At 38.8% G+C, this 22,258-nt stretch overlaps 2 protein-coding genes across 2 annotated transcripts; one reads left to right on the top strand and one right to left on the bottom strand.

Annotated features, from left to right (window-relative positions):
• Positions 1–8,827: 8,827 nt before the first annotated feature.
• On the bottom strand, positions 8,828–20,637 carry LOC127370263 (aquaporin-3-like). The gene is made up of 6 exons (XM_051412176.1): positions 20,501–20,637; positions 18,536–18,662; positions 16,969–17,106; positions 15,939–16,057; positions 13,279–13,496; positions 8,828–9,429 (listed from the first exon to the last, which is right to left on the bottom strand). The coding sequence occupies exons 1-6, from the start codon at positions 20,606–20,608 to the stop codon at positions 9,249–9,251; spliced, it is 891 nt and encodes a 296-aa protein (XP_051268136.1). The 5' UTR covers positions 20,609–20,637; the 3' UTR covers positions 8,828–9,248.
• LOC127370260 (piggyBac transposable element-derived protein 3-like) lies at positions 9,627–12,503 on the top strand. Its single transcript, XM_051412174.1, has 2 exons — positions 9,627–9,876; positions 10,627–12,503. The coding sequence occupies exons 1-2, from the start codon at positions 9,755–9,757 to the stop codon at positions 12,425–12,427; spliced, it is 1,923 nt and encodes a 640-aa protein (XP_051268134.1). The 5' UTR covers positions 9,627–9,754; the 3' UTR covers positions 12,428–12,503.
• Positions 20,638–22,258: the final 1,621 nt, after the last annotated feature.

Raw genomic sequence — 22,258 nt, 5'->3', positions numbered from 1 at the left:
GAAAGTTGTTTCTACAAATACCTCACACATGTTTTTTAGTGAGTCAATAATCCCATTACAGATCATTGCTCCAGTGAGACAATACGTATTGGTATTTACACGGATTTAGAGCCTTCAGGTTTACTGACAGGACAAGAATTTCTTGTAGTAATAGTACACTTAATACCAGACAAAACATGAATATTTTTTTTGTTTTACTGCAAAGAAACGTAACATTAACACTGACCCAACACTTGACTAATTACATTAACAACGGCCTCCCTGGAACTGGGACACAAATGCTTTACTAATGATATTAATTACAACTGTGCTTTTCCTGCAATGATACGTCAGTCTGCAGTGGAAATAGGCCAACTACAGATATAATTGTGTCAGTGTGAAATCAAGTATAAAACATAAGTTGGTGGATTGCATGGCAAGGTGTCAGTGTCTGTGACTTTACATGTATCTGTGAAAACAATAGTTGCATTGTTGTGCAGGAGAAAAAAATAGACTTCATCTTTAGATTTCATCTTGGCATCAATAGTAAAAAATAAATAAATAAATCACAGCAGTTTAACCCTGTAAGAGTAGAGATCAAACATGGATCTGTCTACATCAGATAGATGGAGTTGAGAGATATGTTTGCTCAATTGTGCATGAATCATTTAAATAAACAGTTGAGTTAGCCTAGATACATATTACATTAGGATTAAGTTTCACTGGTGTATTCTGCTTTCATTGACAAAGTTTAACTTTATTTGCACAGTGATAAAATACAAAAACACAAAGATTGAAGTCAGCTGTGATAAAACATAATAAAAACAGACAGACAGCTAAATCAAACAAGCTATAAAGTGAATATTGGACTTTTGTTTTGAAAGAACAGTTCAGTGTTTCTCATGGGGCTTCTCATCATATAGTACGTATTTCACTTGCTTCCGCTTCTACATACTTAGTCATGGAATGCAGCAAGGTAATTAAGATTGCCTAGCATAATGGATCTGATACTATTTTTGCTGCAAGCTTCAGCTACTTGCCCAGGTCCACTTGATGTTGCCAGTTGGTGGCACTGAAGGCCTGACTTTGCTCTAGGTTGTATATGGGGCTTCTTTCCTGGCTCTAAGGAACAATATTTTCTTTGGCTGGTGGTGGCCCTTGCTGGTGTTAATGGCCCTGGCAGCACCCTCAGCAACTGCCTTAGGCACTTGGTCATGGTGCCAGCAATAACGAACATATCCAGTCAGCTCAACTCTATTGGGCAGCTGCTAAGGAGGTGTGCCACCAATGCCATTTCCAGTGATTTGTCTTCACTCAATTCCCTGTCTGTTCAAACCTGGATGCTAGCAGATGCCACTTTTGGATCCCTAGATTCTCTGTACTGGAAAACTTCCCGTGTCCGTGACACTTTAAACTCTTCAGGGAGGCGTGCAGGATTTCACTGGTGACATGTAAGGCAGCACTGCTCGGACTGCGGCCTTGCCAATGTTAGTTATTTATTTGCAGTGGTGAAATGTTCAGACAACAACATAACTTATTATAAATTGTCTTCTGTCCCAATCTCTACAAATAAAATCTGCCACACAAAAGGTTCCATTACTAACACACTCATTTTTATGACCAGAAGAACCAGAAGAAGTCATTGGATTTTTTATTAAAAAGTAATTAATCATATAATGAGCAATACAATGTTGAATAGAGTTTATCTTTAATCTCAAATCCTATAACAAAAAAGTATTTTCTGCTCAAGGAGACCATTAAACCTGGCTGTTTCTGTAGCTAATGGTAACTGAATGTAACCATGCACACAGAGATCTTTGACTTCTCAGTTGGGGTGGAGTGAGCGTGTTCTGTGAGGATCTTTGAGTGTCCCCCTATAGGTCTCCTCCTGACTGCTGCTTGGCTCCTCGGCCACATCTTGCAGTTTAAAATCCCTGAGTTTTCCAGTACATTCATGCTTCTGTCCTCGGCACTTCTTTGAGGAGATCATTCCGTTTTGTTTATTAATTTGGCTCACTTGGTTCACTCTGAAGTGATTTCATCTAATTTGTGTCAACATTTTCACTGGTTGTTCTAATAAATGATCTTACTTCATTGATAATTGATGTGACAGTGATTGAACTTTTATTTCCACAGTGTGTGTGTGTGTGTGTGTGTGTGTGTGTGTGTGTGTGTGTGTGTGTGTGTGTGTGTGTGTGTGTGTGTGTGTGGTGTGTGTGAGTGCTTGTGAGACTTAAATATGGCACTGAACAATCCCACACTTGAACTGAGTCTCTTCTCCTCTTGGCAGGGACGCACAAACTGGGCTCCTGGCACACTGGAACGCTGGGCTGGGGTGGCCAGGGAACAGGGAACAGCTGTCACCTTCCCTAGCAGTGGGGTGGAGGCCATCTTCTTCGGTAGGGGCCACGGCTGACTGACTCACTGGAGTGGAGGGAGGAGCCTTTTTCTTGGCCTCGCACTTCTTTTGCATACAGGTGAAAGTGGAGCCAAATATGCCCTCAGGGATGACTGGGATGTCCAAGATGTCTTCCTTCGCTTTATTTGATAGGTTGGTCAGATTAGGCCTTTTTGCCCTGTCCTGTAACACCAACATAGACATACACTTCCCCATAGCCTGGACAGCGCAGTGCTGGACACGCAGACTGATATCTGCAATTGTGGTAATCTCGTCCCACACAGAAGTGTCCGGTATGTCAACCATGTCGTTGAAAAGCTCCGCCTAGTAAGCTGACAACATGGAGGTTACGCTCCCACCACCAAGACTGCTGCCCTATAAGCTCTTATGGTTATGGCTTTTGGAGGGAAGAGCAGGTGGTCTGGATGACGCAGCCGACAACTGTGGGTGGAGGTGGGCTGCCACCAACGGCTCCCTGGGGCGGCAGGCGGGCCATGGCATGCTTATCCATCCTCTAAAAATCTTGCTGGGGTAGGGGTTCTCTTCCCAGGCCACGAAAGTGGTCCATGGGATTGTCTCTCAGCAGTGCGTTTGCACCTGTCGTGCATGTCCACACTGGGTTGAAAATGTGCCTTAGCATTGGACAAGCACGGACAGCTGAGGGTCTTTGCAGGGGAAACGGTATCCTCATCGCCCTGATCAGACACCAGAATATCTGCCCGCTCTGCTCTGCTATTTGGAGACAGGCCAGAGTAGAAAGATACCTGTGGTGAAGGCAGTCAAACCGGTATACAGCAGCTAGCGCAAGGTATCCGCTCCGATCTGAGGACAGTTAAGCTAGCTAAGACACAGGTTGAGCAAAGCTTGTTTCTGAAGTGAAATGAAGTGATTGAATGACGAGTAACACTGCGTCAGCCATATATTAGGCTTAGGGTCCTGACACAGATGTCATGACTGCCAGCCACTCAGGGCTTGTGTAATGATATCTGTGAATACGTGGGGGGCGTATTCCATAGTGAGATATCGAAAACAATGCTATGAAAGAGAACTGAGATAAACCAATCATGATGTAAGTCATGCAAGAGTGGCGTCTTTCTGCTTCATCTACCATACAGTGAAACTTCATGGCAAGTTGCACAAAGAACACATCCTACATATATATCTTACCTCAGGAAAAAAATTGTCATAAAACCTACATAGTATCTTAAAAATATTGATACTGCCTTTGAATAATTACTATGAAATGTTATCTACAAACAAAATGTGCTTTTTAGCTTGTTTTTTGCTGTTATTTTAGTCATTTACAGCTTGTTGGAATTAAATGTGTGTCTGTTTTGCTGGGCATCTGTCTGTTCATCTGCTATTATTCATATTGAAAATAAGATACATTAATTTACATTACATTCAATTAGTCACATTTAAAAACCAAAAACATGGGAATTCTATTAGAACCAAAAGTGAAGCAATATTGGTTACTGCTATTCTGCTAAGCTACTTACCTTTAGTAAGAGCTTAGCTAGGGGTTTTGTTTTTTTTCTCCATCATGAGTGGATTTAGTTACTGCTCCTTTTAGTTATGTGGAATAACAAACTGAGTTACCAAGATGCCAGCTCATCAAATTGGATATTTTTCAATTACACATAACAGCTTGGGAAAATTCAATAGCCAAATTAGTATTACGTAAGGCAAGCAATGACATCTCATCAGGTAGCTTTAACCTGATGTTGCAGACTCTGTATTACATTACACCTTTTTACTGGGAATCTAAATACATTTAAATGGCATAATACATTTTAATAGTAAAACAAACTGAAACTAGGGAGACAGATTTTAGTTTACCAATATGTATAGTGTTTTGGCTATTGATGTTACAATAGAGCATATCTTATCATCAGCTTTAACACAGACGCCAACAGGAAATACTCTCACATGTTTAATGTTGTGATTGTTTCACTTATGAAACTATTCCTAACTTAAATGAACTGAATATGATTTAAGCTTCAGCAAAATATTGTATTTGATTTGTTTTACAAATAAAGTCTCAACATACTTCTTGTTTACCATTAGAGTCAAATACATGCTTGGTTGCTATCATGGAAAAGGTTTAGCTGTTATAAAATATAACATAATCATATATGACACAACAACTAAACCTTCTCCGTGACAGCACAACTCTGCTTAAGATATGTTTAAAAGCTTTGGAAGCAAATGTAATTTTGACCTTGAGTTGTTTCATGAGGGCAAGGAATTGAGCCGAACTGTCTGATTATGTCATATCAAACGTAGCTGTCTCAGGTGTGGCTCCTCTATATCGTCTTCTTAAACTGCTCTAATCAGTTTTTTCTTTGTGTCTAAATCTTTCTACTATCCAATGACGACTTGTACAAATACAAGCAGCGCCTACAATTTTGGAATGCAGGCATGCGTGTGTGGGTGGGGTATATGTATACAAGACCGTGAAGCATGCTCAAGCATATTGAGAACATCAGATAAGGAACTTGTGAACTGTATGTACAGGAATAGCACAATGGTGTTTGGTTTGTTATGTTGAAATTGGCGATCACCTGAGGGGTTTTACAGATTGAGATGTATGTGGCTACATGCAACAGTGCTGTGCAGAAGATAGAACCTGTGTCAAGGGTTTATGAACACAGAGAATGAGAATGACGTTGACAAGAGTTGGCTGTGGTTGTTGGTTGGCACTGGTGCACTTTTGTAATGGGGGATTTCCATGGAGACAAATTAGTCTCACTACTGGTGGCAAATGCATGTTTCATGATCCATAAGTAAAAATGTATGATTTGTGCGCAATCTACTCAGTTAATTTTTCTCAAATATACAAATATGATACATATATGTATCAAACTCATTAATTCTGATATTAATTTTAAATTATTTGTTGTTATATATATTAAATGAATACATATGAATTAACAATAAATTTGTTCTTGATTATTTTTTTCTCTTAATAACAAAAAGAACCAATAAGAGTACTGTTAAAGTAGACTGATAGATTGATAAATAGCATTGTTAAGAGCAGTAGCATTACAATTTTAATGATACCCTTACAATAAACAAACAAAGTCTCTGTTTACATTCAGAATCAGAATCAGAATTGAACTTTCCAGTGTTATCATCATCACTGTCTATATTCCTCACAGTGGTCTTCATCATCACCATCACTGTTTACATTTATGATGTCTTATTTATTCTCCTGTACAGCACTTTGGTCAACTTTGGTTGTTTTTAAAGTGCTTAACAAATAAGTTGGATTGGATTATTGCCAAGTACGTTTTTATACAAACAAGGAATTTGTCTTGGTGCATTGGTGCATAAAAATCACACAAAAATAAAGGACTTTTTAAAATATAAATAAATAAAGATAGGAATAAGGATAGAAAGATCCAACACTGTACAGGAAACGGGAGTGCATTAATGTAATGCATATATATATTCAGAGGTCTAACTAACACACTGAATGGATTTTCTTCCTCATAAGCCCATTTTTCTCATGAGTTTAAAATCAGCATTGTTTACGTCAATGTTGGCACTCTTTCTCTTCCCTGCAAAACCCCTTACTAAAAACCATTGCTCTACAACACTATAGTGGCCAAAATCTTTATTATTTATCAAACCCAAAACAAATGACTCTTCTAGTCCTGTTCTCTGTCTGGCTGTCGATAATGTGAAATCTGGACAATAGAAGTGAAAGACAGAGTCTAACAGAATGTGACTTCGACTTAATACTGCTCTAAGGCTGATAGGGTGTAACAAAATTAACTTATCTGAATTATCTAACTGAGTGTAACACGGAGACAGGAAAGAACACAGCAGGTGACAATCAGGGTAATTACCTACTGTAGATTTACTTGGACCTGTATTGTGTTCAGTGGGGAAGAATTCCATTTCAGGCTGTTGTTGTAACAGTTTGGAATGAAAACATGTCTACTGACGCCCTCAAAGTGCAATATGATAGCCCTGTTGCATTGCAAGACAGTTGAGGAAATGAAAGTCATATGAAATGAGGATATGAAGACAATGTGTCCTTTGTTTTCATTTGTTTGTATCACTATTATGTAGTCTGGGTGTGCATCCACCTGTGCTGTCAGTTGCTGGAATAATGTGTTGCCCATGATTGTAATATGACTTAGTCCAAAGCAAATAGCTGTGACAGATGTTTGTTTGGATGAGAGTTGTTAGTGTGCATGACACTGCCATTAGTCATGTCAGTCAGGTGGAATGTCATTAGAAATTTGTCAAATCACCAGAAAAAACATTTCTAAATTCAGTTTAGTTTTATTGAACATTGCTCAATACAGCTGCACAGTGAATTTTGTGTTTTATGGCACTTCAACCCATTTAATCTACTAGAGGTTCTCATGTGTGACTTCCTGAAACTACTGCTCAGTGGTTGAAGGTTCATTACTTCACCACACAGTGGAGCTGTGGCTCAAGCTTTAATATTGCTTTGCCTGCACTGGAATGCCTGTGTGACATAGATTAGGCTGAATATGGCATATAATATTCCATATGTTTATTAAATGAAAACCTGCCCTTCTTGTTTTTTGTTTTTAATACAGTGCCCTATATATGTTTCAACAAGTTGGTAGGCAAAAAACCAAACGTGTCAACCATGGAGAGGGTTCTTATTACTCTTGTAGTTCATGTTGCTGATTTTATTTTCTAGTCATAGATAACATTTTTCATTTATGCCTTGTGTTTCTGCCCCAGCATCCATAGAAGACTGACTCCAATGCATAGGAAATGAAGAGCGAGTTCTGATTTCCTTTGTGGTTATGCTTTTTCAGATCATCAGACCCTGTCATATTTGTAATGGAACTTTTTCACTGAAAAGATGGTTGAACCTCGCTTTTGTTCTATTGTAACATCTATAAAAGCAAAAGCAAAATCCTGCTGCTTGCTCGGCTTCTCTTCTGCAAGTCAACAGGAAGATAAATTATAATTTCAGAGACAAATGATTAGATTGACGCTAGATATGTTTGGTGAACTGCTGAAAAGGTCATGCCAAAGAGGGACTCCAAATGTCAAACACCCGTCTCTGAAGTTTAAGCCTTTGTAAGATCTGATGGATTGATATTCTTTTCCAGACTCCAAAAATGTCATTACTGATATTTTGATGCAGAATGTGCGTTTGCTTCTCCAATAATGGTAATTAAGCATTGATGGACGTTTGTGGAACACATTGGCTTAGTGATATGAACTTCTGATGTGCGTGTGTACACTTTGTTGTGCAATGTGTGCTTTGCTTTGGAACGGTCGTGGGAGTGTTATTTTTGAGCAAATACCCCTGACCTTTTTTGCCCTTAGTGCCCTTTCAATCCAAGATCGAATTTCTAACAGTGATAACCACCTGAGGCACTATAAACCAAAAGCAGCACATTAATAGTTTGGAGGGCATTTATATTGTAGCAAATGTCACTATTTGCATGCCGGTAAGTCTCTGAGGCTTCTGTTCACCAACCACACCAATAAAGGAATATTCTTGTCAGTTTTTCACTTCATACCTTCATACCAACCTTTTTCTATTTGTCTTGCCTAATTGGGGTAATGGGACATCCATGTGCAACAAATGACTAAACACAGACAAATAGGTGCTGACAATATTATGTGAATTTTAAACCATCTGTTATGATGAAATCTTCCCGAGCAAGAAGCCATCTAAAACCTTTGCGCACCAGGAGGATGCTGGGAAACAAGAGGAGCAAACAAGTTTGGAAGAGCCATACACTGCTGTTTTTAATTGCATTGCTGTGCGCTACAGTGTCCGGTTTGAGGCTACCATGAGGGGCGCCAAAGTTGGACATTTTCACATTTTCAACACATTGCTTTAGGATCATGAAATTCTCCACGGTCAGCACGTATGGCAGGATGTGGAAAATGTTGATGGCCGAACAGAGTTCCCTGGAGGCTTCAATTGTCCTGAACTGTCAGAGGAAGTCAGATTAGATTTCTTCTTTAAATTTGTGGAAGCAGATTATAAAGCAGATCTTGACAAACTAGGCCACACAATGGCATGGTTTAATCTACTCTTGGCAATCCAAAAAGCTAAATATAAGATTAGTTTTTTTCATAATAATAATAGCTCAGAATCCATGGCTTGGTCTTGTTAAAAGCTGACCAAATTATTTTTCTTTTACATAACGTGTTCACATAGAAAATAAGCATTAATCTGTTTGTTAAATATCATACAGACATGAGTGGTATCAATATTCTCATCTAACTATTGTCAAAATGGCAAATTAGCGTATTTCCCAAGTTTGTGGATTTTAAGCTTGTTCACTGCACATACTGCACATATTCAGTTTAATTCATGACATTTTATATAGCCTACAGTAAAACAAGTCCCTGTAAATCAGAGTAACAGACAGGATCACACGCTTGCATTACATTTTTGCAGATTTTTTTTAATTAGGTAAACATCAGGTTTTTCACAAATACATGTTTTCCAGATTTTCCAAATTTTTTGCATTCTTAACAATTATACTTACTTATAAAATGTGTAACATTTACCAGAGGTGGCATTCTTTATACCTCTTACAAATGAAAGAAACTGTAGAAATGGGTGGTTCGAAGGTTTCTCCAACCTTAGACAGAAATAAACAAGACACCTTTCAAATACCTTTTCAACTTAAACTGTCTATTCTTTAGCTTTTTCATGTGAGCTGATATATTTGTTTTGTCAGACACGCAGCATGAAGGAACAAGTTATGTGCTTCAAGTAGAAATGAAAGAGCTGAATAGACTTAGGTGCAAATGAATTCAGAAAACATGTGCCATATTTTCCTGAGAAACTGTTCCTGTCTATTATGAGATGTCTTAAGAGTAGAGGTAAAAAGTAATCCAGCGGTGCTCATGCATCTTCATTGGTTGTAATATTGGAAAGTTCAAATCTGTCCTCCTCCTCCTTCTTCAGCTTCTCTTGCACTTCTCTTTCCAAATGATATCCGATCATTAGCTGGTACATCAGCACACCAACCACTGCTCCCAGGAAGGGGGCGCAGATGGGCACAAAGAACCAGTAGGTGTGTGCTCTGTAAGAAATTAAATGCAAAAAAAACCCAAATAAAATGCATGCATGGTGTCATTTTACAGTTTTTATTAAATTTGCCTACTGTAGCAGGTTATTAAAATAAGAGGCTATATCAGAACTTACACAGATGCAATGTTGTGGGTCAGGAAGCAAGTGAGACATTCTAGTTTTAATATATGTATTTATTTATTATATTTAACCCTGTAACACCCCTTGTTGTAAAATTACAACGTTACCTTTAACCATCCTAAAAAACAATCTGTTATATTTTATCTTATTTTTTACCACATTTACATAGTCATTGGGTCCTATTGTTCAGTCTCACAATGCTATTGGATCGTACATTTGTTTATAAGTCACGCCTTCTGGCCATGAACTCACACAACCTCTCAAGGTTTCCTTCGAACAACATCTCTTTGTTTCATTGGACTGGATTCATCAGATTCAAGTAAGTAAAATGTCTTTTATATTTTTTTTGGTTGTTATTACAATGTCTAGAGCATGTACATGTAGTTATTGTGGAATAGATGCACTAAATTTAATTTAGAGCTTGTTATATAATTATACAACACTGGGTGAATGTGGTAGTCAAAATAGCTGGCTTGTTGCAGTGGGCTCAAACAGGTTGTATTCCCTCCACTACACCACTGCCTGAAACAGAGTATTTTCTTTATACATGGACAGTATACATTCTACCCTTGTGTTGTGTTTTGGTCAAATTTGACTGATTTAAAAGTTTTAACTCTAAAAGATTTAGTTAATTTGATCAGCCTGACCTAAAATTCCATGACTTTGTCCACAAAGAGGATATCAACAGACAATTCAGTTCTGGGGAAAGGTGAAAATGTTCCTGAATGTGGGGTGTGGATGTAAGTGGGGGTATGCATGTTTTCCTTTTAGTATGATAATTAGAGAGCATAACAAGCAGTATCGTTATGTCAAGGCAGTATTGTGTGACTATATGGCTGGTGATTGGGGTGCATGTTTCATTTAGCATGATAAGTAGAGAGTATAGGCTAAACCATTTACATTTACATTTACATTTAGGGCATTTAGCAGCTGTATTGTCTGCCTGGAAAACATTTCTACCCTGAGCACTTGGTCCACCACCCTATCTATTCCTTCAGGTTATGTACTACAATATAAAAAGCATATATATATATATATATATGTTTATTAATTGATATTTTATTTTCAGAATGCCACCAGCAAGGAGAGATCCGCGATACAGTGTGCAGGATGTGATTGACATGGTCCAAACTGGAGAGAGTGAGGTTGAGATGGAACTCAATGACACTGATGAGAGTGATGAAGACTCAGATGAAGATGTCTGTCAACAAGTGGACAAAGAAACCCAACCACCCATGGACTGTCCAGCTGATAATTACGTGGACATTGAGCCAAAAACAAACAAACACACCATGCCCCGTGACAGGTATTGCTGGCTGAAAAAAGATTTCATCAGTCCCAACACTGATTTTTCTGGTGTGGATATCACAGGAGATGACATTTCCCTCCACACACCATTGGAATACTTCCGGAAGTTTGTGTCCGAAGACATGGTTGAGGCTCTGACACAAAACACGAATGAGTACAGCTTTCAGGCGCATGGAACATCTGTAAACACCACTGCAAAGGAAATTGAAAAAATGCTTGGCATGTACCTGAAGATGGGCCTGGTACAAATGGCTGGAACCCGTATGTATTGGGAGACAGAGACACGGTACTCCCCTGTTGCTGATGTGATGCCACGCAACAGATTCCAATCCCTGTTGACGTCGTTACATTTTGTAAACAACATGACAGTATCTGAGACGGAAAAGAAAGACAAACTATGGAAACTCAGACCATGGCTTGATTCATTCAGAGAGAAATGCCTGCAGGTGGTACCAGAAGAGCACAACTCTGTGGATGAGATGATGATTCCTTTCAAGGGGAAATTCAGCAGCATCAAGCCAAACCCATGGGGATTCAAAGTGTGGGTGAGAACTGGAATCTCTGGCATGATGTGTGACTTCGATGTCTACCAAGGCAGTGTCAACGGAATTCGAGCCAAATCTGAACTTGGATTGTCAGGTGAGGTTGTGATGAAACTTGCTTCCACACTTCCAGAAGGTCAGAACTACAAAATGTATGTAGACAACTACTTCACCTGTGTTCCATTATTAGTGAAGCTCCTTGATCGGGGAATTCATTACGTGGGAACAGCCAGGCAGGTGCGCCTACCCAACTGTAACCTAGAAGACGAGAAGAGCTTGAAGAGAAAGGGGAGAGGAAGCTATGACGTCAGAGTGGAGGGGAATCACAACATCTGTGCTGTCAAATGGTATGACAACAGGGCCATCACACTTGTGTCATCCTTTGCTGGACCAGAACCTGTGCAGAAGATTCAACGCTGGGACAAAGCCAACAGAACCTACATTGAAGTTGAGAGGCCTTACATTGTTGGTGCCTACAACAAGTACATGGGAGGTGTGGATTTGTTGGCCTCATTTACAGCCAAATATAAGTTCCCCATCAAATCCCGTCGCTGGTACATGTACATCTTCTGGCACACCATCATTCTCGCTGTGGTCAATGCCTGGCTCCTCTACAAGCGGGACTGTAAAGCTCTCAAGGTGTCTAGCAAAGAGACAATGAACAGGAGACAGTTTCAGGCACAGCTAGCATCCTCTCTCATCCTGGTAAATGCAACACTTCAAACTCCAAAGAGAGGATGGCCATCTTCAGGCAAAGGGAGCCCAGAAACACAGACAGTGACATCAGGAAGCCCTCTGAATGCTCAGAAGAAGAGACCATCCAAGAGATGTGCACACCTCCCATTGGATGTACGCAAGGACCTAGTTGCACATTTCCCAAGGAAGACAGGGAGAGGACGCTGCAGACACTGCAACAAAGGATACACCAACACGCAATGCAGAAAGTGTGATGTTCGCCTTTGCTTTTCAGAGGACAGGGACTGTTTTTGGGACTTTCACCAGTCAGAAAGTCAGTCATGAAAAGAAAAAAAGAGGGAAAAAAAGCTAGAGTTTTATCTTGTTTAATCATTTTTTTAAATAAATGACTTCATAAAAATATGACTAATGTGTGATTATTATTAATGTGATATACCTTTATGGGGCTAAATAAGCAATCAGCCCTGCAAATGAACCCTTAGTTGTTCTGAATTGTTCAGACAACGTGAGTACAAATACAGAAATTCTGCTCCCAACTAAGACCAATGTTGCAATATTACAACATTTCTCTAAAAATGTACATAAACATTTTTAAAAAACTCTTTAATTTCCGCATCAAAGGCCTCCTACAACAACATCTGAAAGGTAAAATATTATTTTTTTAAAGTTTTTTCTATATTTGGGGCTTACAGGGTTAAGGGGCACTGCACCAATTTAACACATGAAGTTCAGTTTACTTGTCAACAGAAATACTACTCAGCCGATGAAACAATTGTATATCGTCCCTGATGATAAAAGTGTGCATCTGGAAGCAGAGAGGGTGGAAATATGCCATTGATTATGGAAAATGTAGTAGCCAGTGTTTTTAGGGCTGGACTCTATGGGTGGGCTAAAGATCATGATATCTCTGCCTCTGTTGCTTTGATATTGACCAGTATTGTTGCTTGTGAGTTCCCCAACTTTATAGAAGTGATATACCAAATCCCTGGAGCACACCTTTAATACTGTATGTAAGATTAGGTTCCTTTTACTCATCACACTACTTGACATTTGCTTTATGATTCTGCCACAACATTTCATCCAGTCTTCTTTACATCTCCAGGGCCAGCTGACTTCAATGCTACTTACAGTTCAACCTGGCATACTGTTTTAGCCCAGAACAGCACTGTACTCACGTGAAAACCTCTCCACCCCAACCAGCAAGAGCCGTGAAGATGCGCGGTCCCAGGTCCCTGGCTGGGTTGACAGCATAGCCAGAATTGAAGCCCATCGACAGCCCGATGACCAGCACCACAAAACCAACAGTGAAGGGCTCCAGACCTCTAGGGATTGGATTGTTGTGTGGATCCACTATGGCCAGGATGCACACTATCAGTGCTGCTGTTCCAATTATCTGAGATACAGTAGGGAGAATGCTCTATTAAGTCTTAGTATTTACATTTATTTGATGTGATCTCTAATTATTTGAATGAAAGAGAGACAAAACTTGCTTGAACAAATCAAGAACTTTTTGATATTTCATCAAGGAGATAATAAAAAGCCCTTTTAATCACCAAACCTCACTTTTATAATTGATTTGTCCTGTGATTCCCCTGAGGCATTATTATTATTACAGGTTGTATCGCCTTTAAGAAGTTATGATATTTACAGTAAATTTGTTCTGAAATTATTGACATGCTGTAAACTAAAAACTTCTCTTGAAGAAAAATAAATGTGAAATATGGCAATCATGTCAACTTTTTCATCAGAAAACAGCACATCATAGGACTTTCACTGTCCACTGATGTATTCTGACATCAATGGATGGCGGAAACACTACAAAGAAAGTTCAGCAGAAGATTGTTTGGGTGTTTTCTTCAATTTGCATGGTTGCATCACTGCAGGTCAGGAAGAAAGCAATCACTTTCACAGTAAATGTACACTGTAGATATGGTATAGATTACTTCACATGCTGTGACATGTCAGGATCTATATGAGCGCCGCAGCAGCAGCAGCAGTGCTGGCTAGGGGTCAGCACTGCTGATGCAACAAAGCTACAAAGAGCTGAAAAGTTGAGCCATGTGTACTGCAGTTTTTGTGAGATTTTATTGCTGGCACTGCGCTGTTTCCGTATTAACAGGGGTCTTGAAACTAAGATAAAGTGAAAGACAGTTGTTCTACAGGAGCAAGAAAGCTGTTTAGTAAGCATGTCTATGTGGCGTGGTGAGCATATAGCTGTAAATGGTCTTCTCAACTGTTTGGTAGAACACACTTGGAGTCGTGATATTTGAGAATTGCGGCAGCAAAAGCGCCCTACGTGTTGTCGATAGAAAGGGTTGGGTAGTAACGGATAACAAAAAATATTAAACTATTATCAACTCAGATTATATTTCTAAAAATGTGTAATTATATTATAGTTACATTGTCAAGAATTACTTGATTATATGTTTTATTTAAGATATTTAACTAAAATGATTAAACTTGTTTTTCATAGCCAATGCTCTACTGACTTATGAAAAGTGAGTCAGGTCTGATACGCAGTTTTGTTAATGATGACTTAACTAATATTTGTTTTTGTTTTAGTAATAATGTTTGGACAATTATATTTTTTAATATTTTGAAAATGGAAGATCAAGATTTTGACTTAGCGCTCATCCTGCATTGCAAAAGCAAAGTCCTCCATGCAGCCTTTGAGTAAAAAACAGCAGCAGCTAAAACTTACACAAATGAAACAGAATCCCACTTTGTAGAACACACTCAGTAGTGCTTTTGTAAGGGTAATTTGATTTGACCAACTGTAAATGCTTCATATGCAAAATGCTAAACGTTTTGAGATATTTTAAGAGAAGAAAGAATATTTGTGAAACTCATATTTTTTGGTTGCATCCATTTATTAATGTAAGTGCAATATTTTATTTTGAAATAATTCAAAAAGTAATTCAGTATTCAGATCAGATTACTTTTTTTGTAATCCAATGGATTACGTTACTTATTACTGAAAAAAGATATAATGTATAATTTGTATTCAGTAACTGATTACATTTCAAAGAAATCTGCCCCAACCCTGTCAATAGATTATGTTTAATGTGACACCTGTGGTAGGAATATAAATTCTTTTTACGTGTAGCCATCAGCTGCACCAGCTCAGCTGCAGGATTACGTGCATGCGTTATGTCTGTTGCATTTGCAGTGTCCAGCTTTTTGATGCACGGCGCGTTATTTTACCTTCATTAATTATTTGAATCTTCCGACACAGCCGGCTCTAATTGACCTTCCTTTCCTAAACATTTACAAGCTGTTCCACACAGATTCCAAGTTTAGACAGTCAGATTAAATGAGTAGTGACACTGTCCTGCTCATTACACTGTCCGCTGCTTTTAAAAGGTTAAAGAGGATGAGAGGAGCTGATGTGATGTGATTTGCTATTAGGGTATTTTGGATCATCAGATTTCTATATAATACTTATGAGCAATAAGGATTGGGATTTCCAGTAGTGAGCTAAGTTCTATGCCCTGCTATGTCTACAGTACACTTGTCTTTATTGGACATGACTCAGTCATTTTCAAATAAACTGTCTCTTGGAAGATAAACTTTTATTTGAGGCAATGCTGCTGTGTATTCAGCTCCACCAGACATGCGTCACTGTGACCTCAAGTATCTATTAAAGTCTGTGATTGTTTGAAGCATATAACATTGAGGGTATTGTCTAATACGACAGACAATGGACACTGATGGAAAATGACTGGTACGTATAGAACTTGTGCAATGTGCTTCAACTGGAGTGCACCATGCTTTAGATGGGGCCATTATTTTCACTAAGTAGAGGTGAAATGCTAGAAAAGTACATCATTGTTACCTGATCAAAGAATCCATTAATCATTGTGAGATGTTTAGAAGGATATGTGGCAAAAATCCCAGCTGTGGCATTCTTCCCCACCACCATCAGCTCCCCCTGGCTGAAGTCCGATAATGCATCTGGTGGAATAACGTACAAATCACTTTACTTAAAATAAAACTTAACATTTTCTTCAATTATTAATGTATTTTAATAGTACAAGAAATCTCGTAGGAACTCAGCTGATTATTTGAACTACATCGTCTTTCCACTGCAGCTTCTCCTTCCATCAAGATTGCAGATCATTTAAAAAGGTAAAATTGCTGCCACACTGAATTACAGCTTACATTCAAATCAATCAAATCAAATCAAGATGAGTGCAAATTTTTGGTTAAATTGGTTAAATGATGTATGTTTGAGAGATAGAGTTGACAGCGACTGCAAACAGTTTCTTGTTTACCTTTAGCTAGGTTCAGCACTGAATGGGGTCCAATGGATGCATAAACATATAGAAAGTAGATACAGCCTCAGAGCCGCTATCACAGCTGTAGACTTTGAGTCTTGTTCATATTTCTAAAAAGCAGAAACTTTGGGTGTTATTCTCATAATACCTAAATTTGATCCAACACTTTAGGCCTATATTTGCCAGTATAATCCATCTTATTAAAAGTGTAACCACAATTATTTATTTTAGAGTTCAATAAAAAAACTTGTTAGAATTCAACCTCTGTGATAGAGATTCAGTAGAAGAAAGCCACTAAATGTGAAGCATATTAGTCAAGCGCTGCAAACAGGTGCAAGTGTAGATGCTCATTTGTTCACTGACATGTTTGCCCAGAGCAAACAACCATTTAGTTCTTTTGTTGTTGACAAATTCTTAATTGTCACCACCAAGCTGCTGTTGAATTAAATCGAAGGTTCAAAAACGCATAAACCACTAAGTGTACCGCGGAGTAGACTACAACAAATCTTGATTTGTCAAATGATTAGAGGTTCTGGTTAAACACAAATATTTTTATTAATCTGATCATTCTTCTTCCGTGTCACATACCAAAATACATGGCAAATACAATCGCTGCACCCAGAAAGGCTCCAAGAGTCTGGAACAAAAAGAACAACGGGAACTTCCTCCAAGGCTCTCTTCCAAGTAAACACAGTGTGAATGTCACCGCTGGGTTCAGATGACCACCTAAAGAGGAGAAAAATATAGAAACCATGCCATATTTTTATACATATATCCACTGTGGAAGACAATTTCTTAGTTTGTATTTGTTCCTATCCTTAATTTCTCATTTATATTGGCCATTTTGTATTGTATTTGTTTATTAATGGCTTTTTATGTGTTACCCCTGAAGGTTGGATTGTCCTTAAAAGGTCCAGTGTGTAGGATTGTATGTGATTCACCTGGAGAAAACAAACACATGGAGGCTGCTTTGTCTCTACTGTTTGCAGTACAGCCCTTTTCTTAGCGACACAGTAGAAATGGTTCTAAGCCTCGATATTCAGTAATTGCGGTCTCAGTAAGTCCTGTTAGGATGGAAGGTCTCTGTGACACAAATTAAATTGGCGGGATGAAAAGATTCAGAAAAGTATCCTTTTTTCTAACCTTGAAGAGGGAAATAACTGCTGTGATGGCACACTCATGTGGGTGCCTTGCTTGTATTCACACCTTAATCGTGTCAGGGTAGGAGCTATCTAATTATAAGGGCTTATTTTCCCAGCTGCAATGTGTATTAGAGGGGGGACAGCCTCATTATAAAAGCATTGAAGAAGTGAGCATGAGTGAACCATGGAACCCTTTGTAGTGTTGCTGCTTTAACAGTAGATACTGGGATTGAGGATTGACTCACTCACTTTCCTTTCAATTAAAGACCACGTAGTTTTCATAAGTGCCCGCACCGTCTGTGCGTGTGTCTTTTAAACTTTGCATTCCTCTGTCCACTGCTTCCTGTTCTGCTTCCCCTACCGCCTCTACCTGTCATGCATAATCTGGCAAACACATCAGTGTGGTAAATACTGCACTTCAGATAACTGCCAGTTTACCTTTTGGTGATGTTTTGTGTCTGTCAAGCCATCAATAATAATGACTCTCTCTTATGCTGATGGAAGTTGGTGTAAAAAAAAGCTGAGTCTTGTGGAAAGACTGAATGACAGGTACTTCATGACAGTGATGCAAATGACTGTAGCTCACGAGTGTGTTTTTTTCCCCCCTTTTATTAAATTAACACTTCTGTTGACTTTGGTTTTACTCCCTCGTTGTTGTTGTTGATGATGTATGTATCGATATATAATAATAATTATAGTAACTTCAGTACAGGGGAGCCAAGGGAGCTCGGCTGTTTTTAATAAGACATGACTTCTGAAATCTTGGGAGGTCTCTATAATATTGATAATATGCTTTCCTTGGCATGCTTTTCCATTTTTCAGTTTCTTTATTATCGTGGATCATTTGTAAAAGGCTGTTGTTATTATTATTATATGTAAGAACACATTTATATGCATTACACTGCTTTACTATATGAGTAGAGTATGTTTTATTTACTTTAAACAACTTTTGGGAAGGGCTAAGGGTTAAGGAGATTTTTACTGAAAAAAATACAGATACAGTTTATCCTCACCTGAGATCTGCCCACTCACAAGGATTCCCAAAGTTGCGGCAAAACCAAAAGCAAAGTTGACGGTGAGGAACGTACCATGGGTGCCCCCGCTTAGGACCATCTGTGCTACTGCACCACAACCAAACATCTGGATAAATGAGGGGGGAAACAGTTCAGACAAACAATCTGGAAATATTTACTGAACATATCTACCTTTTATCCCTTTTACTCATTTCCCCAAACAACAAACTTTTTACCATTTTGAGATCCAACCAGAAAGATGCTGTCAAAAACAAACCCTGAGATGAAGTTATTTTCGTGGACAGACAGTAGTAGAAAAACTTCAAAGAGAATAATAAAGGCCCACTGTGGCCTGACCTCAAGTCAGGTGTCTAGCTGAGTCTTGCTTTTCGTCGTATCCAGGGTGTGTCTCTCTGACCTCGGAGGTCATGTGTATGTTATGGTTGGGCTTTGTGTGGGACTATTGATGCCGACAACAATCTGACTCCACCCGCAGAGCCTGTCTCCATGGAGGGCCAGCTCTGACCACTGAGGGGACCTGATCGCCAGCAGACCTGAAAGGTCTCCTGGAATTAACAGATCAGTCACAGCCGGAGAGCAGAATAACAAATAGCCTGGCGGTTCACCGTTGGTCCCCTCTCCTGATATTTTTGTTGTCTGTGGGTGCCCATGAGAAGCAGAGAGTGTCCAGACTGTTTTGCACAGGCTAAAAAACGTTTTAATTTGAAAGAATCTCGTGGCTTCTTCGTGTGTTGGGTTAGGTGTCGGTGGGGAGTTTAGATGCTGTGTGAAGTCTTCTATCATTAGCAAAGAATATGGATATAAAATAATAAGGTTCTATGCATGTCATTTAAGTACAAAGAAGGTAATAGCACAGAAGATAATTGATGGAGTCTTAGGTGCTTCGACTTTAAAGTTCTTATGAATATAGTTAAAATTGCTCAGTCTTTGCTTCTCTACGAAAGCAGCACTTTAATGAGAAGAGAGCAGTAGTTACACTTTCTTTACCTTTTAACACTACTGTAAGTGTTTTTGCTTTGAACATCCTAACAAAAAAACCCAAAAAATTAACTTTTTGTCATCAAACAACTAAACTCTTGCCAGACACGGTAGCACCCTCACCTCTATTTCTACACAAACATGTTGGACAAGAAGGACACAGAATCCCTTGAGGCATTTTCAAAAGATATTTTTCTCTTTCCTCATGCTGAACTGAAAAGCTGCTGGAAGGCTTTAGGATATGTTCTTAGTGAGAAAAAAACCTTGCAACTTATGAACCATTTATTATTATTATGTGCTTACCTGTGATATGATAAACTGACCATCTCACATCTTTAATTACTGATGGCTTTTGTTATGCAGTGACTCCACAGTGTGAACTCTTTCTTGCATGTCTCTTTTTTGGATTTGTTGATGATCGTAGGCATACTTTTCATCTCAATATGCTATACACTGCTCTATATGTTTATTTTATTTTTTGTAATAAGTAGGTAATCTACACATGTATACATTTTAAGATTTTCATTGTTTATTTTTTGGTGGTTTTTCATTCACTGACATCGTCTACCAAAAACTAGCAAAGCTCATACTGTACATGCAAGTGTGTGGGAAAAGGTATGTTTAAGAAATACAATAAAAGGTACTAATAGCCAAAGTAAATGGCAAAAGGAACCAAATATGAGGCATGATATTTTTTACACTAACCATGCAGCCATTTCAGACTCTTATTTAAGCGTAACCAAAGGTACATTTTATTCCCCCCATTTTCAAAATGGTAAAATACCACACCTTCCCATTGTATTTAATGGTAGCAGACAATAATCTACACAAAATGTTAAATTGAGTTAACTATTTTAGACAGGGTATGGTAAACATTTAGTAGTTTAGTCTATTATCCTCTTTTACTTCAACAAAATGATCCACTCAGCATCCTGCAGGAGGGATGCAAAAATACTCTTAACTCACCACCAGAATCAGGGTTCCCAGGCACTCTGCCAGGGCCTGGCGGAGGAGCACATGACGGATCTGAAAGGTCTCTGCCAGTTTCTCCAAAATGTTGTTTTGTCTTCCCATGATGCAGTTATTATAAGATTATCTTGAGGTTGGCTCTGTGGTCTAACAACAAATGTGAGTCACTGGCTGTGCATCAGCTTTTAGGGGTCTTCTCAGGATCCCTCCCTTTTTGTTAGAAAAAGGGGCTACTTTGGACTGCCTTCTCTTCCTCACAGTGTTTGGGGCTGCTGAACTCCTTTGACTTCCTCTCAGCATCTCTCTCTCTACAGCACAGCCAAATATGAAGCTATAAAGTTTACTCCTGAAGCTAAATGATGGGTGTGTTTCAAGGATTCTTGCCCTAGTTTAAAATTATACAGAACTCCAATTAAAATATAAGTCTTTCAGTACGTAATTGTGTACATTTATCAAATCTGGAACTTCATCCTGAGGGACATAAGATGACGAAGGCTCTTTACCAAACCGATCGCTCTTCACTGGTCCTTCACAAGTCGCACTCACAGCTGTGGAGGGCTCTTCACTTTAAGGGGGAATGTATAAATAAACAGGTAAACTGTGATGCACACAACACTCTCTACCATAAGTAGGAAATATCCATCACCATGGATACTGATAGATGCCGTGCTCACCCAGTTGCTATACTGTGTGGTGTTTCACTGTAAATGCACTAATGCCTCTTTACCTTCAGTATATCGGCTCTAAACTAATGGATTATGCTTGGAACATTGTACTGTTCCTATAATTTAAAAAAATATAGTTTAAAGGAGTGTTGCACAGTGTTATGTGTTCATGTCAGGAAGAAATGTGTTTTTTGGACTGGACAAGAAAGATGTGCATGTGATTTGCACACTGATTGTTGAAACATCCTCAATGTCCTATAATCCAATCCAATCCAATCCAACTTTATTTGTTAAGCACTTTAAAAACAACCAAAGTTGACCAAAGTGCTGTACAGGAGAATAAATAGGACATCATAAATGTAAACAGTGATGGTGATGATGAAGACCACTGTGAGGAATATAGACAGTGATGGCGATAACACTGGAAAGTTCCCGTGGCAGACAACACGGACGAAGTCCGACGGCGATGAGCTCGATGTCCGGGCTGCAGACGCTCTTTCACACAGACGTGCCCGGCGTTACACCACCTGTTGTGACATCAGCTGCCTAAATGATTAGGGTTTTCTAAATGCAATCAACTGTATTTTTCCATAACACATTTAACTATTAAAAATAGTGCATTTTGCTCTGCGTACCCTACTGTTAGTTTCATTTGCAGCACTGCTACATGCAAAGACTGGTGTGGCATATTTCACACCTTTTTTCAGCATTGGTTGGGTTTTAGGAATGAAGCCAATCTTGGTGGTGTTGACTTAGACAGAAGTGAGTTTACCTGCAGCCCGTTCCTCTCTCTGCTTGAAGCTAGCATAACACAGTAGCATAACACACCCGAATTGCTCTCATCCAAATGTAATGCAGGGTTGAGGAAGAAGAATGTATGGAATAAAAAAGATAAAATCTTTGGTTCTGCTGCATCGATTTTGATACTTTTCATCATGAGTCTGATAATCTTATTAAAGCGTAATACTAAATCAGTGCAGTAGAGTTTATATTGTGGTCAAAAATCACATATTCCTTAATAAAGCTGTGTTCAAATTACCACAGACTAACTGACAGAGAGAACCTAGGACCTTGCATATTCTGCTGTGTG

Source organism: Dicentrarchus labrax, unplaced genomic scaffold (assembly GCF_905237075.1).
Source record: "Dicentrarchus labrax unplaced genomic scaffold, dlabrax2021, whole genome shotgun sequence".
Lineage (NCBI taxonomy): Eukaryota > Metazoa > Chordata > Actinopteri > Moronidae > Dicentrarchus > Dicentrarchus labrax.
Note: the sequence above shows the minus strand (reverse complement) of the source record. Positions and strands in the feature narration are given on the sequence as shown.

What these genes read in the sequence shown, in the direction of transcription:
- LOC127370260 (XM_051412174.1), top strand. Translation starts at nt 9,755, where the DNA reads ATGCTATTGGATCGTACATTTGTTTATAAGTCACGCCTTCTGGCCATG. An exon ending in ACTGGATTCATCAGATTCAA is followed by an intron (nt 9,877 to 10,626) that starts GTAAGTAAAATG and finishes TTTTATTTTCAG; the next exon opens with AATGCCACCAGCAAGGAGAG.
- LOC127370263 (XM_051412176.1), bottom strand. Translation starts at nt 20,608, where the DNA reads ATGGGAAGACAAAACAACATTTTGGAGAAACTGGCAGAGACCTTTCAG. An exon ending in TGTGAGTGGGCAGATCTCAG is followed by an intron (nt 17,107 to 18,535) that starts GTGAGGATAAAC and finishes TCTCCTCTTTAG; the next exon opens with GTGGTCATCTGAACCCAGCG. An exon ending in TGGGGTGGAGAGGTTTTCAC is followed by an intron (nt 9,430 to 13,278) that starts GTGAGTACAGTG and finishes AATTTCTTACAG; the next exon opens with AGCACACACCTACTGGTTCT.